Raw genomic sequence first — 17,700 nt, 5'->3', positions numbered from 1 at the left:
ATGGATGTAAACGTTAATATCATTTATATATTTTCATAGAATCACAAAAATTTACCTTTTTTTATGTGAATGTTATAAATAATACAGGTCTTTGAAGCTTGACCAATCATCAGTTTAAAAGCATTTTTAAAAATGCATAACACTAAAATAAAACAAGTACAAGATTTCTTGACTGATATTGATATCAATTGCCGTTTTTGAGTGTTGTAATCAAGAAGTCATGAATATTTAATGTAAATCAAGTTTGTAGAAATAATCTTTGGATATTTTTTGCTTTTTTAATCTTACATCTATAACAATAAATAAAGTCGGTTTAGAAATGTGTCCAGGTAAAATGTAATGAAGTTACAATCAAAGGAATATACTTTATCACTACATTGATATAAAAAAATATATTAATGAATGAAACGTGACTCATACTCTTTACAATGTTAATACAATTAATTTTGAACACAAAAATCAAATTTCTTTTTTAAATACTTTTATGTTACAAAATATTACAAAGTTTTTGAACAAATTTTGCTGATACACTCATAGAGTATACAATTTCAATGCACAAATTTTTTTATCATTGATAATCTCCAATCTTCAATGTTACTTTAAAGTTTACTGCTGCTAATTCTGCACACAAGTAGCGAAATACATAAGGGATATCAATAGTTGTTATGTATTCACCAGAGTTGCATACTTTACACTTCCATTCATTAGGGAAAAGTTCTATATTATTGCTAGGCAATTGATTCTTCTTTTCAGCCAATGGAGAAAGAAGATTTTTGCACTTAGAACACACATATTGCTGGAAGAAAAAAAAAATTATCTATAAATATTTGAAGTTACAAGGCAATCTATAATATTAAGATTTAAACACTTTCTCTGAATTCAATATTCATTTTAAAGTTAGTTATTAATACAAATTTATTATTAATGGTCACCCCCCCCCCCACACACAATAAATCTATACATGTGTTTCCAGTAGACTGTACTTTTAATGGTGAAATATTCACATTTTTCAAATTCTTCAATTGATATTATCAGACAAAATCAGTTGGAGGAACTCTCCTTTTTATTGGGTAGATGTCATGGTCGAGTTTTTTTTTTTTAAAGCTAAAAAAGCTTAGCCAGGGTGGCGACAGCTTAGGGAAAAGTCAGGGAATTTTGAAACAATAACAGAGATTCAGGGAAAATTGATCAAATGAAGGGAAAAAAATTTTCCTTGCAAAATGCAGTACAATTGACTCCTGCTACTATGCGATTCGACTTACGCGAAATGGCTATAAAGCGATTTTTTCGTAAGTAAATCATTTTAGACCTAAAGCTAATTCCTTGCACGCAACACAAAAATTTTCAGAAGGTAATCGCCGTGTGAAAGTTATCCGCTTTGTTATTGGCTACTTAAAATATTTTTTCCTGAACGGATTTTTATCCCTTTAACATCACTGGCAGCAGGAGTTCCCACACCGTACTAATCTGAACATAGCTTTATTTGCGTATACAAATAACTACTCATTTACCATTTATTTTTTTCTTTCCAAATGCAAAAGTTAATGAAATATAATGACGCCTAAGAGCACTGTTTCATCTAAAGTTTGTAAAGACAGAAAGAAAAAGATAAAATATCTGACAATGAATAAAAAACTTGACGTACTTGAGAAACTAAAAAATGCGTCGAAGGTAGCACAGAAAATAGGTGTGAGTGAATCTTCCATATGTACAATTAATAGTTAAGAAAAGAAAATCAGTAAACGTTAGCAGAGTAGTGTCTAAGCGAAATCCAAATATTATGAAAATGGAAGCTGCTCTTGCATTGAGAACAAGAAACCAGAAAGAGGGGGGTTGCCATAGATGGAAACGTTATAAAAGAACTAGTGAAGCAGCTGAATTTAAAAATATATTAGAGTAACTGTTATTTGAACATGCAGTATAAAATCATTAACAACTTATTTTTTTAAAGTTACAAATATCATTTCTGGATCTATTGTACAGTGTTATTTTAGTACATTTTATTATAACTGTACGTACCATACTGGTTTATTTTATGGGTCTCTTTTCTGTTGATCAGTGATTTTGTGCATTGTAACAGTATTTTATGTTGATTAAAACAACTTTTTAATACAAATAAAAATTCAGTTATATATGTAAGAAATGGTAATGTATAATTGAGGAATGGTTTAAAACTGTTTGGGGTGGTGTTAACAAGTGTCTGAAATTATTACGTATGTTTATGAAAAATTTTACATATACCCTTTTCCACAACGCGAAATTTCAATTTACACTGTCAGCAAGCGCAAACAAAACCATATGAACTGAAGTATTCCTGGCCCACCTCACCTCTAAAAATTTACAATGGGACCCTTGAGTAAATAAGGTTCGAGTCTAGAGTAAACTAGACTTTAGATTACTTAGTCAGCTTTAATTTAAGGATCACTCAGAAAAAGCAGGAATTTCATAAATAGTTTTAAAAATATATATCAAATTTATATTTTAAAGAAAGAGCTTAGTTTATATAGTAATGCTGCAATAGTGGTTAAAATCATAAGCACAAGTTATTTAAGCATAAAATAAGTGACGTCCACAGAGTTGACATTGCTTGTCACTAATGGCGTAAACTGGAATTTTTCTTTGGTTAACAGTGGCTACTAATACATGAAACTTTGGTAGCCACTTAGAATTTTTTGTAGTTACAACCAGGGCTGCGGAGTCGGAAGGAAAATAGCCGACTCCGACTCCGGGGTTTCGAAACACCCGACTCCGACTCCAACTCCGACTCCGGCTGTTTTATTTATTTATTTTCCAATTCAACCCCTATCCCCCTCATGAGAAGGGAGGAAAATCTCTATACAGAGATTGAAATATTAATTTGTTTCTTATGAAATTTAAGCGCTGTATTTTTTTTGTAAAATTAAGAAGCATACAACGTCAGAAATTGAATTTGAAAATCAAATTGTTCCAATAATTACGATTTTAAAATTGAAATCACATAATCATCCTATTGTTAAAAAAAATTGAAAAGGTTTAACTTGCTCCCCATTAATGTTTAACGAATAGATGTTGATCAAATCGTGTGATTTTCAAAAACGCTTTTTTTGCTAAGTCAAAAAACCTTTCTTGAGCGAGGGCGGTCCGCTCCGGCCGAGATCCATCTGGTGGGTGACACCTCAAGTATATTTCAGAGTTTATAAAAACAATACACATACTTTAATTCTGAAAAAAAAATCCCCAATAAATTTTAAATTATATTTCATCTACAAAATTTCAACGAAAATAGGGCACTATACTTGTATTGAGGGAAAATATGGGGTACATGTACGCTTGTAGAAAATTTTACAGAAAATGCGGCAATATACAGCTTTGTACAAATAGCTTTTCTTTTTCCTATAATTATTCCCTCAATTTTTAATTTTAATTTTACTGGCTGCTTTAGAATTAATCTTGAAATGAAGATTTTAAGATTAACTGCAATTATTTGAGTGTTGTAACCAAGATATTTGTTCTATTTCACACTTTTGTTGAGAATCAAGCTTGTAGATGTTGTCCTTAGATTGAAAAGACAGATATATTTTATCATGTCTTTTAGATTTGCGCCTTTGCACGCCAACACTAAGTTGAATTACAGAACACCGTAAGATACCTCTTGAACTACGGGCTCCAACTTGCTCAAGGGGTACATTCCTTTTACAATTTTATAACTGAGGTCGAAGTAAAAAAAATGTTATTATTGTTGTTTTAAAGTGATTTTAAAAAATTTTATTATTGTTGTTTTAAAGTGATTAAAAAAATATAAAATGTTAGGTAAGAAAACCGTGCTCACAGTTGCTATTATTTCAAGAATGTTGAAAAACAAGCAAACTAGGGAACAGCGTAGGTGGCTATTACAGAAAATTCGATAAACAATCAAGCCAGCTGGTTATTAATGACAGTTGTTTTCTTATTAGTAGGCTTTTATACATGTAATCGAATCAACTGGTAGTCAGTTTTTCAAAAAATGCCAGGAGAGTCAGCGAAAATTAAAGAAAAATAAGTAGACCGGAGTCGGAGTCGGAGTCGGCATATTTTCTACCGACTCCGACTCCAACTCCTTTACGCCAAAATCAGTCCGACTCCGACTCTTCGACTCCGACTCCGACTCCACAGCCCTGGTTACAACAAAGGTTTTTGACTTAAGCAGCTATTAAGTAGTAGATATAAAAAGTTTTATTTGATGATGATAATTTCGAATTACATAAAAAAATATCTTGTATGTGTGTTAAGGTTTGTAATTTAATACTTCTTAATTGAAGAAATTAGAAGTACTAAATCAAAAAAGATTCAATTCAGTAGAAAAATTCTTATTTTATAATTAAAAGTTACAAGCATTCTGATAACATTAAACAAAGTTTGATATTCAATATCTACAAAACCTTTTAGCATCGAGAGATCAATCTTGATTGATACTTATCGACATAAGTTTTCACTACTTATATATTTTTCCAATCATATCAATACTACCAATTATTCTATGACAATTGCAACAAGGTCAAAAATATAAAGGAATCGTTAAAATGAAAAATAAAACGAACATTTAATCCACCATTTGTTACAATGACTTTCAACTTTCAAAATGAAATTGAAATATTTACAGGATGCAAAAGGATTGCAATTTGAAACAATTCATTCAATTTTCAGTTAAATGCACGCCAAGCGTTAGGCATTTTCCCAAAATTAAGGGTATTTTCTCTTAATGTGCTGAAAACTATGAAACTCCATACCTAAAAAATCCTAAAACTTAGTCCAAATTTCAAAATAAATCAAAACATTGTAGAATAAAATACTTTGATATGATAAGCAATGCATGTGTTTAATTCATTAAAAAATGATTTTCCAATATATTTATAATTCATTTATATCCATATTCTATTAATGGATACTTTAAAAATAAATAGAGATTGAAAAATCAAAAAGTGAAGCTTTTCAATGAGAGGTAGAGAGAGAGTGTCAATTCTTCAATCTATCAAATCATTGATTTTATAGCTAATTTGCTGAACATCTTCTCTGCACAATATAACTGTAAGGATTTTGAATTTCAACCATAATTCTTTTACTATTTTTCATAAAAGCAATAGTAATAGAATTAATGATTGGAAAAGTAAAAAAAAAAAGATTGGGTTATAATTAACTGGCATCATTTTTTCAAATTCTTATTTATTTGATTGTCTTAGATGAGTGCTTTAACAATCAATTTTATCAACTATCTTACCTGGCAGCCATCAGAACAGTTAAAAAGGCGGTCATGGATTAAGAGATCAGTGCCATGAGCAATCAAGGAGTCTCGCTCCATTTCACCGAAGCGTACTCCACCTTCTCTTTTGCGACCTTTAACAGGTTGCCTTGTCAGTGAGTCCACAGGACCTGTTGTCCTTACCTTGAAAAATAAATTTATTTATTGATTGATTAAATTAATGTTAAATTTGTATTAAGTAAGAACTTCATAATCTTAGAACAGGTTTTTGAAGTTAGAACTAACTAATATAATGCTTCCGTAGCATTGATGGAGCATGGACTAAGTTGGCACATAGAGTTTCTTTCACTGTAGTATTGTGATAATTTCAAGTATCTGTTGTAATACAGTCCGACCCTGATTTAACGAACCTCTATTTAACAAATTTCGCAATTTGGCAAATTTTTCCTTTTCCCCAACTAAAATGGAGGCAGAAACCCACATTTACCTAATAATAAACCCCGAATTAACAAATTATTTTAACAGTCGATTTTTTTTTTCTAAAATAGGAAATAATGGATTGTTCTCCAAGTGTTATATCCCTATTGTCTGAAGCTGGAAAAGACTGCCTTGGAATCACCAATTTTTGACTAACAAGGGGGCAACTAACGAATATTGATTCTGATGCAGAAAGCGATAATGAAACTCCCATTAAAACTAACTCTTTTAAATGCTTTACATGGTCTGGAAACTGTAAAAACATGTCTCATGCAGCAAGCTGTAAATCACACAGTATTTTCTTCTCTCAATAAAGTCGAAAGAGAACTATTTCGAGTATCAAGGAAATTGTCAAACGCCTACTACTCAGTAGTTTAAAATTTCACACTAACTAGTGTGTAATCCGTCATGGAATACTAAATAAAAAGTGTACACTTTTTAATTCTGGATTTTTTGCGTTGCTCCTTATTAAGGGTTTTAAATAAGGTAACTGCAGTTTTTTAGATATTTTTTCACGCCCCAATATTACGAATAACCCCGATTTAACGTATAAAAGTTTCGGTCCCGTTGAATTTGTTAAATCGGAGTTCGACTGTATTATAAGTTGCAATTATTTAGTATACCATTTTCAGTAACTGAATCTAGCAAATGTGTTTTTGTTATGATTAATGTCTTGTGACCTTTCGGGTCTTCTTTACTGCAGCTACCATTTTAAGCTGATGACTTATAGGAACTGCCTTGAAAATTTGAAAATAGTTAAATTTTTAATTAATTACAAACTTGGAATCAGTTTGGAAAATAAGGAAATGGTGTCGAAAATACTTTTGACTATAAATTTGTTAATAATAACGGGGGAGGGGGATTTTGAGTGTATAGTAAAAAACATTTTTTATACATCATAAACAAAAAGGTAGTATGTAACATTACCTGATATTTGTCAGCCACCATGTGTCTTAACCTTTGGTAATACACAACACCAAAAAAAATGTCCGCTTCTAATTCTTCTCCACTGACACCACTATACATTCTTTCTGTGCCATAATAATCAAAACCAGCTATAAAAGCAGAGAAAATTTTTTGCTTTACTGATAGAAGTAAGTGAAACTCAATTTAATAGGTTATGTACCAAATTACATGCAAATTAGTAGCACTTTAGCTGGTTCAACTTGGAGTAATGTCCTGCCAAATTGGTTATATCCATATAAATAAAACAAAGAATATATATATATGTGTGTGTGTGTGTGTGTGTGTGTGTGTATATGTTCCCTATATGAATCTACAGTTTACCTCAGATCCCGACCAAATTTGACAGGAAGGGACTTGGGCACCCGAGAAGGAACGTAGGAGAGTTTTCAAATGCCAAAAAAGATCCGAACTGTTCAAATTTTAATTTTAAAGCCCAAAAATGGCATTAAATGGCTCTTTCTACCTGAAATAATCATCCGACCAGTTCGATTTTGACGCCTTTTGAAAGCCCATGAAGAATACCCACACAGTTCAGTCCTTTCTTCGAATTTCAAAAAGAAAAGGTTGTAAAATCATCAGGAAAAAATTAAAAAGCACTTATAAGCCTGATGGAACTCTATTTTCATATTGAAAAACTATGGTTTGCGCGATCTCATTTTAAATTAGCATTTATAAGGTTGCCTTTTTTTTTTCTCAGTTGCGACAAAATTTTTGTTTTGTTTTGAGGTAACAATTGCCCCTTTTGATTATTATTTGGTGATTTCTCTTTTTTTGGATTTTAGGTGTTGCATTTAATTTATTCGGGAATTTTTGATTTGCCATTTTCTTTATTTGAGAATGATTGTTTTGAGATTTTTTTTCTCTCTAATTGAAGCCTGATTGTTGAACATGCGTCACTTGACATAACTTTTATTTTCAAGATAGACTGTGCAATGCCGGGCAATGCAGCTAGTTTAAAATAAACTATACAAGCTTACTTCAGAAAAGGAGATACAATACTTTTTTTACAGAATTAAGTAGTCTTACCACATTTTAATGAAGTTGAACAATTGTAATTAACCAATTGAAGCTGAACGGAAATGAGTCTCATGAGGACAAAAACTTTATTTAGTGGTCACAACTTTTGTTCAAGCATCATGGTTTTATTAAAACTAAACAAAATACAGTCAATTCGCGATAACTCGAATATTGCTATAACTGTTAAGTTTTCATCAAGTCCTGATCCCTTTGTCTTTTGTTCCATGCTAATTATTCTCAGTATCTCGAAGTTAACTTCCTTTAACTCGAAGTTTTTTTTCAAAGAGTACTCACAATTTATTTCGGAAGAATGAAAAAAAAAAAAAAAGAAAGAAACAAGTGAATGAGAGAAAAATTCATTCACCTTCACTTGCAATTCCTGCACATTAGATTTCTAAAGCAAGGAAAACATTTGTTGAGCCAATGTGCAATAAAGGAGTTACAAGTGCAGAAATGAGTGTAGCTTGCTTTCTTTTGTTGTACTGTACTGTTTACACTTAGACATGTTGCTGGACTACAAATCTGCTTTTAAGCTGTCAAGTTGTCAACTCAACTGATTGTACCTTTATTCAAATGCTGACCTAAGTTAGGATGCGTTCCTCTTCATTCTTTAGTTCGATCATTTGCTGATAAGTTCCTGAGAGAGATTTGTCTTTATTATTAAAGATGTCTAAGTGAAAGCTAAAACCTTAGATTTAGAAAGTAAAGTAAATCTTATTTATGACATTGAAGGAGTCCAACAATAAAAGAAAGATTTTTCGAAAGCAGTATGAATCCATGAATCCGAATTTGAAATGAATGAAGATGTGCACCATTCCTGAATCAGAATTTGCTCAATTCAAGTGGTTCCAGCAATATCGAAATCAAGACCATTCCATTCCTATAAGTGGGTCTTTGATGCGTGAGAAAGCAACAAATTTTGTTATATTACTGAACATAGAAAACTTCCACCGCAGTGCTGGATAGCTGGAGAAGTTCAAGACCAGACACAACTTCATCCTCAGAACTCTTCACAAATAAACTACATATTGTGCAAAAAAACTTTTAAGTTCTGTAATTTTGTCTGTTATATGTTCATATTAATTAAAACATTTGATAGTTTTTAATATTAAAATGTCGAAAACCGAAGCTAGCGGTAAGTTGAACTTTCGATAACACGAAGTTTTTCGTCGGTCCCTTTAGATTTGAGTTATCACGAATTGACTGTATGTAAACATTTAAAATTATATACTTTTCTAAAGAAAAAAAAAAGTTTGAACTGCTAATAGACAAATTTTGTATCAATAAAAAGGTAAGCAGTAAATAAAATGATAGAATTTCATACATAAAACAATTGGAATAAATAAAGCCTCAGACAATGGCAGTGTTATAAAAAATCAATGTTACAAATAAATTCTACACAACAAAAGTCATTGACTTTTTCTTTCTGTTAAAATTTAAAAGTGTTAAACTTTTTTTTTTTTTTTTTGCGTTTAATAGCATAAAAAAAATTAACAGGGCAGATTATACTGTACGAACATATGGCAACCATGTACTTTATTATTGATCAGGATAACATCATAAAACTGGATAACTCCAATATTTATATTCCAACGTTTTTGTTAAAATTGTTTTTTTTTATGTTCAGTGTCTCACATGAAAACACTTAACTTTTTATGCAAGCTGTAAGATAATTTAATTTCCCTGTACACCGAAGCTGCTTTTCTCACTAAAACCATCCATCATGTATATACAGGATAGAATTATTACATCAATGTTATTATTAATTTGTGCAAATTTTTAAGTAACACTGCTATCAGGTTAGGTCAGCTCCAACTATGGTAAACTACATTTTAATTTATAAATCATCAATTCTTCTAATTTTCTCAATTTTTCCAGGGGGAAAAAAGGAAAAAACTTTTTTTTTTTCACTGCTTCAAAATTTTCAGATATTTTGCATCTCTCGTCAAGCTCAACAAGAAAAATATTTTATTGGTCACAATCCCCTGGAGGGATTGGCTAAAAAACTTACCAGCAATAATTCATAGTGATATATCGCCGTGTTAAAGCAACAGTAGGATATCTTACTGTTATTCCTGGGATTAGATGCCTTACTGTTGCTCTGAGGCAACAATATATGTAGACCGGGATCTGAAGGGGGTTGAGCATGCATGGAAAGGCTGACGCAATATTATTTCTGATTATTGTTACAGGCACGATGGTGATTATGAAACCACATGTCGTCGCCCCCCTGGGTGGTCGACAACCCGGTGGGGGGGGGGAGCAGTGGAGGAGCCGTTTGCTAAAACACTCATAACTCGCGAACTATTTGAGATAAAACACTGAAAAAAGTGGCAATCAACGCAACAAAACAAGGGCTTCATTAAAGCTAAATATGATTATGGACCTATATTTGTTGGTTTCTGAGCAAAATTCCATTTTTCGCAACCAAGCAAAATTTTTGAATAAAATGCACAAAACAAACTTTTTTTTGACCAACATAAATTCCAAATCAAAATTGTTTGATTTTTTTTTTCAAATAAAGTCCTAAATATCATTACTCAGTTTGTTAAAACTATTTAAGTACTGTTAACGCATTGAAAAACAAAATGACAGTAGCAAGCTCGAACACGATTCGCAGTATAGTTCAGGATCTGAAGGGGGGTTTTGAGCATGCATGGAAGACCTGACGCAAAATTATTTCTGATTAATGTCACAGGCACTATAGTGATTATGAAACCACATGTCGTCGCACCCCTGGGTGGTCGACAACCCCGGGGGAGGGGGAAAAGCAGTGAGGGGAGCCGTTTGCTAAAATGCTCATAACTCGCGAACTATTGAAATAAAACACTGAAAAAAGTGGCAATCGACGCAACAAAACAAGGGCTTCATAAATGCTAAATATGACTATGATCATATCTTTGTTAGTTTCTGAGAAAAAATTCTATTTTTCACAAACAAGCAAAAATTTTGAATAAAATAAGCATTTTTGTTTTTCAGATTATCAAAATTATTTAACTGCTTAGGGAACCAATAAAATCTGAAATGTCACTACCCAGTTTGTTTAAAATTACTTAATTATTATCAAAGTGTTGAAAAGGGAAATAAAAGCAAGCTCAAAAAGCATTTGAGGAAATTCACAAAAAAAAAATAAAAAAGTTTGCGGAATGTACTTTGAAGACTCGACATAAACCAAAGTAAATTTTGTGGCTCTCCTGTTTTGGCGGTTTTATTTCGTAATATTATCAAAACAATGTCCCAGTTAAATAATTACTTAATTATTTAACCTTTAACGCATTATAGCTGCTTAGTATTGGTCACACTGGCACTTTTTAAAAAATTAAAACATGCATTGTTTGCAAGTATGAAGTAATTACGGAAAGGATAAATGATCAGGATAACCCTTTTGCGCATTTTACACCTGAGTTATGAAACATTAATGAACATTAAAGAAAATGTGAATAGTCTCTTATACAGAGAAGTCCTGCAATGGCAATGTCTTCAATAGCGACTGCAAAGCAGCAAAAGAAAACCAAAAAAAAAAACCTGGGAAACGTTAGCTCAAAAGTGATGTTAGTACAGCTAAAAATAATTCCCATACAATAAGCCCAATGCTAGGTTAGGTTCATCAGAATGGTTCACTGAAGCAAAGCGCAAGGTCCAATTTCGTGAATGCAATTGAAAATGATACTTCTTGCAGCAAAACTCTAGAAGAAGCACCCTATTTTAAGAACAAAGTTGAAGTTATCGATGGAATGACTCTGGTCCATAATGTCCCAAACATTACTTTCAAACGCAGCAAAGATTTTGCAGGTCTCCAAATAAAAAATAATAAAATTTTCTCTCCAATAGTCAAACTACACGAGTGAACCTTAAACACTATCGGTACATCTCACTGTCGTTTTCATAACTTGAAAACCAGAAGTTCAGGAAAGTCTCCTTCGCTTATAAAAAAAAAATCTCTAGGTACCAAACCAGTGGTTTCATGTCAGAGCCATTCCTGAAAATAAAAAGAACCTTTAAAAGCACATTTCAGAGTATGTAATATGTAACATATCCGTTCCTGCATCCAATCAGCTTCTGGTGTCTGGTAACGCTGAAAACGAAAATGAATATTATTTAAAATCTGAGAGTCAAGTAATAAATTTCTCTGAAATGCCCGAGTCCAACCAGGACGAAGGTCGCAACAGAATCTATCTTCCTACATATAATTCAGTGCAAAATAGGGGGGAAAAGTAACTAATAGTTTATAGATCAAAAACTTATGAATGCTTATTGGCAATCTTTGTTAAAGGACAGAGGTTGCCATTTCATGTGCTGGTGTTGTGGAAAGGAAAAGAGCTTTAGGATGGCATCTATCTTCAGGAGCACTTACGGAAAAAACATCTAAAATTTTGCTTTTGATGCATTTTCCAACTGCGATTCAACAAGTAAAATAGGAACAAAAAAGTATGCTTTCACTTTACCAAAAAAGTCGGAAACTGTTTTTTGTACACTAGAGTTATCATTAAAACAATATCTGAGTGCTTCAGAATTTCAACAGTTAGAAGCTTTATTATAAAAAAATTGTCAAGAAAATAGGTATTTCTTGCGAATGCAACCATTACACACAATAATTTCTTGTCATTTCCATCAGAAATAAATATAATATCAGCTCTCTACCATGCTCTTGCAATTATTTCCTACCTGTTCTAAGAAGCATTGCTCAACTGCACTATTGAATCAATTCCCCTGTACCTTAGCAGGCACTGCTAAGGTTGTAGATGTAACCAAGATTAGATAGATACCTTTAGATGTAACCAAGTTTGGGTTTCACATGAATGAAAATAAAGCAATAAAGACCCACACCTTATGATGCAGCCAGTGTTATCAGAGAGTTTAATTCCACCCTGTGCAGGCAAGAACTGTAAATAATCTTGTAAATGTTTTATTAATAATTCATCTTGCTGTAAATACTGTGCTATTGAAACTAAAGCAAAACCCCATAAACTACAAAATACTCGAAAGAGAACAATTCAACAGAACAATTACAAGTCAACAAAAAAGAGTATGATCCAGCTTTCAGAATTTTTGATATATTAATGCTTTATGTACGCATACTTGCATACTGATATTCTGCAATTATTTTTTAACACGCATTATTTTACTAATTTTATTTAATTAGTTTTTTTAGAACTCTAGTGTATAATTTTATATTTATTCTCGTTTTCATACAAGCTCAAAGATGCTTCTCATTTTTTATATTAATTTAGAACATATTATTTCTTGTATTATTGTTCTTTGTTGGGTAAATTATAAAAAACGATATCAGTAAAACAATACCCGCAATATTCTTTTATGCAAATTGAAAATATAAATTAATAGAAATAAATTAAAATTATATTTGAATTGAAACTATTGTGGTTCCCTAGTTCCTCTCAAATTTAAAGCAGTATATAACAAAATTAAAGCCATAATTGAATACTTTGCAATTAGAATAAGTTTGTAAACTGAAGAATGAATAGTTCGTCATAAGGATAAGGGGTCTGTTTTTTTCTCCTTAGCATACTGCCGTTTTATTCAATGCGCTAACTTAGGCAGTGCTTGCATTTTCTATTTCGCTTTTTAACGCTCACGTTGAAAATAATTAAGTAGTTTTAAACAAACTGAATGATGAAGTTTCAGATTTTATTGATTCCCTAAACGGTTAAATAATTTTTAAAAAGAACTTATCTTTGGAAAAATATATTTTCGTATTTTATTCAAAATTTTTGCATGGCTGCTAAAAAAGGAATTTTACTTATAAACCAACAAAGATAGAACTATAAACATATTTAGGTTTTTCAAGCCCTTGTTCTGTTGCATCTTTTGCCACATTTTTAGTGCTTTACCTCCTACAGTTCGCGACTTATAAGTGTTTTAGTAAATGGTTCCCCCTACTCTTTCCCCCTCCCCGGGGGATGTCGACCGCCGGGGGAGGGGGGACATGTGTTTTCATAATTACTATAGTGCCTGTAACAATAATCAGAAATAATTTTGCATCAGGTCTTCCATGCATGCTCAAAACCCCCCTTCAGATCCTGAACTATACTACGAATAGTGTTCGAGCTTGCTACTGTCATTGTGTTTTTCAACGCGTTAACAGAACTTAAATAGTTTTAACAAACTGAATAATGATATTTAGGACTTTATTTGAAAAAAAAATCACACAATTTTGATTTGGAATTTATTTTGGTCAAAAAAACTTGGTTTTGCGCATTTTATTCAAAAATTTTGCTTGTTTGCGAAAAATGGAATTTTACTCAGAAACCAACAAAGATAAGTCCATAATCATATTTAGCTTTTATGAAGCCCTTGTTTTGTTGCGTCGATTGCTACTTTTTTCAGTGTTTTATCTCAAATAGTTCGCGAGTTATGAGTGTTTTAGCAAACGGCTCCCCCCACTGCTTTCCCCCTTCCCCCGGGGTTGTCGACCACCCAGGGGGGCGGCGACATGTTGTTTCGTAATCACCATAGTACCTAAAACAATAATCAGAAATAATATTGCGTCAGCCTTTCCATGCATGCTCAACCCCCTTCAGATCCTAGACTAATGTGAGTTAAAAAGGAGAATAAATAAAAATAAAACAAATAAGTAGGAGAAAATGAACAAGCTAAAAAAGTAATCAATATTCACCGTCTTTTAGGCATTCTCCAAAATAATTTACTGCTGATTTACTCTCTGAAAACGTAAATGGTGATGCATCATAAAGGGTACCTTTCATAGCTGCTGCTTTACCTGCCATGCTTTCAATCATCATACCTGTAATGACACATAACATCTTTATGAAGCAGTTAAATTGCAAGAAAACATCAGTAATAAAATAATCAGAGCATGTACACAAGTTTAAAAATTAATACCATTAAATTACGCATCTTCCTAAAAATTTAGTTGCTTAGATCAGGAGTGCTCTTTTTCAAGACACACTCTTTTTTGTGTATTAATAACTATGCATAACTCCAACAAAAATGCTTTTTTAAAAATTAAAATATGTTATATCAGTTAAAATTTAACTGCTAAACTGTTAAAGCTAAATTATATAGGTAATTCAAACTAAAAACAAGACATCTTACTTTAAAGGACATTTTTTTTATTAATCAGACAGAAAATTTTAAGTCTCTGAGGAAATAATTAGTGGGAGTGCCGAGTTTCTTTTTTTCTAGTAAGTTCATAAATATTTAGTTTTAGCTTGGTCAAATACAGCTGCTAAACAATCCTTAACATAAACTTGCTTCTGTTTAGGTAAGTTCAACTCAAAAACCCTTTTTTGCAGAAATAAAATGGTCATAACTAGTTTTTTGTATTCTTTTCAATAGCGATCCAGAAGTTGATCAATAAATTTACATATGTGTAAACGTTTGCACTGTTAACATAATGAAGATAATGCAGATAGAAATTAGGAGTATAATGAGAAGTATTTCTCACTTTGGCTCAGAAATAGAAAGATGTATCATGTATCCTTGGGTATAAGTAAAGAAATTTAGTACAAAAAGTGAGGATAAAATTTAGGGGGGTTAACTTATACGCGGGACAGAATTTCAGAATTTTTTTTCCGAACAATTCATGGGAAAAACACTCAAAAACGTGAATGTTTTCCCCATTTTAGTCCAATCCTTTTAAAACAGATGCTAAAGAAGTAAACACTTACACATTCTGCTGTAATTTTACATGGTCCGACTGTGAAATAAAGACTAAATAATTAGTGTAAACGGCCGCTACGTGAAAAGTTCGGATAGTCGCCAATTAATGCTCATTTTTTAAAATAATCTTAATATGGCTATAGTGCAAAATTTTATTAAAATTAATTCAAAATAGGAGCAACAAGTAGTAAAAATCATAACAGCAAAATCGGATTCTTTACAAAAATTGCAAGCACAAAAGTGAACCCCTTTGGTGCAAAAGAATAAAAATTGGTCGTTGTTTAACTTAAGAATTTTTATTACATTTCATTTTCCTCCCTTTCATAATGTTAATATTCAAAATAGCGGCAAAAAGTTCTGATTTTTTCAGAAAGTAGGGAGCTCGTCTTACACGCGAATATATACGTTACTTAAGATACTTTCAACCCCAATATTTTGGAGAGGAAAAGAGGGGGGGGGGGAGTAACTTTCTCACATACATGCTCATGGCTAAGCTCTATTATAAAATTACATTCTGAATCTGAACCTAAATAATTGTCCTTAAATAAATTTAAATGTTATTAGTTTTCAGAAAGTAATCCTTAAAGAAATAGAAAAAAAAAATGCAATAAACTCAACTACTTTCTAACTTCTTCTACTAATTCTTTCTCCTACTAACTTAAAATCAGTGTAAGATATCAAGATTTTTGGAGAAATCAAGAACTGCTAACTTGGTGCATAATGCAAAGAAAAAGAAGAAAAGGTAATATTTTTTACCTATGGTCATACGGGAAGGGAAGCCATGCGGGTTAAAGAGAATATCTGGTGTCATTCCACCCTCAGTAAATGGCATATCTTCCCGAGGCAGCATAATGCTACAGATACCTTTCTGCCCGTGCCTGCTGGCAAACTTGTCACCAATAATGGGATTTCTCTAGAAAAAAAAAAGAGAATAAATATTTACAATATGCAATCTAAATCCCAAAACTAATGTTATAACACAACATTTTCATAATCGTATGATCTCAGGGCTCTATATTAAAATATTTACCCATTTAAAAAAAAAAAAAAACTACTACGTCCCAATTAATACCCCCTATGAAATGTCCTAAAAAAACATAATTTGTCTCGAAATTTTTAGATTTTGTCTGATAGAAAATACTTTGGAAGATTTCTCTTATGCTTTTCACATGCTGCTGAGAGAAAATGTTCAATTTCTCTATAATTTTTATTTAACTGTTCGTGCATCAAAAAGGAACATTTGTGGGGATGGCTTTTCACATACTAGCTGAGGTAATGTAAAGGTGAAACTTTGTTCTAGAGTTCAATATTATTATTATATATTTTCCCTTATTTCATTAATCTTAGCTTTCATTTTAAAAAAATATAACTCTTCTGAAGTTGTTCAGGGTGACAACCGAGGCTGAGAATAATTAATCTTGAAATTTTGCTTAACCCCAGAAAAGTGAAGGTATGTGTAAAAAGGATTTTTTGGAAAAAAAAAGTAGGGATTTCTTGAAACAGTAAAGGCCGTAAAACTGGGAATTCTAGTTTAACTTTTTTGAAGTTATAATATATAAATATATTACTAGCAGCACCCCCACGGTGATGGCTGTGATAAGAATTTGAAGGAAGTCCTTTCAATAAATAAAAATCTAACCCCATCCTTCTGATGTAAAATGATCAGTTTTTCTTTTACAGGGATGAGAGTGGTCAGAGAGCAAAAAGGAGGAAATCTAAAAAAAAAATTCGTAAAAGGGATGATATCCAAAAAAAAAAATTTGTGAAAGGGATGATATCCAAAACTGCATCAAAATAGAATCCAGAAGCCATGATATTCAAAAATTCAACAAAATATGGCTAATTTACCAGTTTTAAAGGCGCTACCTATTTAATTAAGTATAAGTAATAATTTTGTACAATTTGCTGCATTGCAACATTTTTTGCAAGAGTATTTAATCCTAAATAAATCTAAATTTTGTAAAAGAGGCAACAATTTCTAACCCCTGAGTTATTGAACAAAGGGTTGGGGGAGTCAGAGATCAATCTTGACTGCATCACACAATAGTGTCAACTTTTTATATTTTTTTAGAGAAAAAGATTTTTTTTTCATTAATAACATATGAGTTTAAAGTTTTAAATGAGTAAGAACATAGATTTTAAAATTAGGTCTGTTAGTAAAGCAAAAATTTACAACAGAGAGAAAAATCTAAAATTTCTTTATGTGGTAGAACATACTTTTCATAGTAAGAATTGAAAATAAATATATATGTACATAAACAATTGGTTATCTTTTTCCTTGCATTAGAACCCAAAATTTGTTTTTAAAACTTCCTAATACGATTTCAGAAACAAAAGAACAACTTGCAGCTGCCTCATGAAATCACAAAACTTAACAGGCTGTAAAG

The 17,700-nt window shown here is 31.6% G+C and overlaps 2 protein-coding genes across 2 annotated transcripts in view; one reads left to right on the top strand and one right to left on the bottom strand.

Moving 5' to 3' along the window:
- The window catches only part of LOC129224105 (regulator of nonsense transcripts 1-like), a 368,488-nt gene that overhangs the window by 277,360 nt on the left and 73,428 nt on the right, over positions 1-17,700 (top strand). The gene's annotated exons all lie outside the window — the stretch shown is intronic.
- The window catches only part of LOC129224106 (DNA-directed RNA polymerase I subunit RPA2-like), a 47,311-nt gene continuing 29,680 nt past the window's right edge, over positions 70-17,700 (bottom strand). Inside the window, exons 15-19 of the mRNA XM_054858512.1 lie at positions 16,070-16,226; positions 14,310-14,435; positions 6,620-6,747; positions 5,234-5,398; positions 70-796 (exon numbers count right to left, since the gene is read on the bottom strand). Of these exons, the coding sequence (XP_054714487.1) occupies positions 569-796; positions 5,234-5,398; positions 6,620-6,747; positions 14,310-14,435; positions 16,070-16,226 (804 nt within the window). The 3' untranslated portion in view covers positions 70-568. The remainder of the gene's footprint in view (positions 797-5,233; positions 5,399-6,619; positions 6,748-14,309; positions 14,436-16,069; positions 16,227-17,700) is intronic.

Source organism: Uloborus diversus, chromosome 6, assembly GCF_026930045.1.
Source record: "Uloborus diversus isolate 005 chromosome 6, Udiv.v.3.1, whole genome shotgun sequence".
Lineage (NCBI taxonomy): Eukaryota > Metazoa > Arthropoda > Arachnida > Araneae > Uloboridae > Uloborus > Uloborus diversus.
This window is presented reverse-complemented; position numbering and strand designations above follow the sequence as displayed.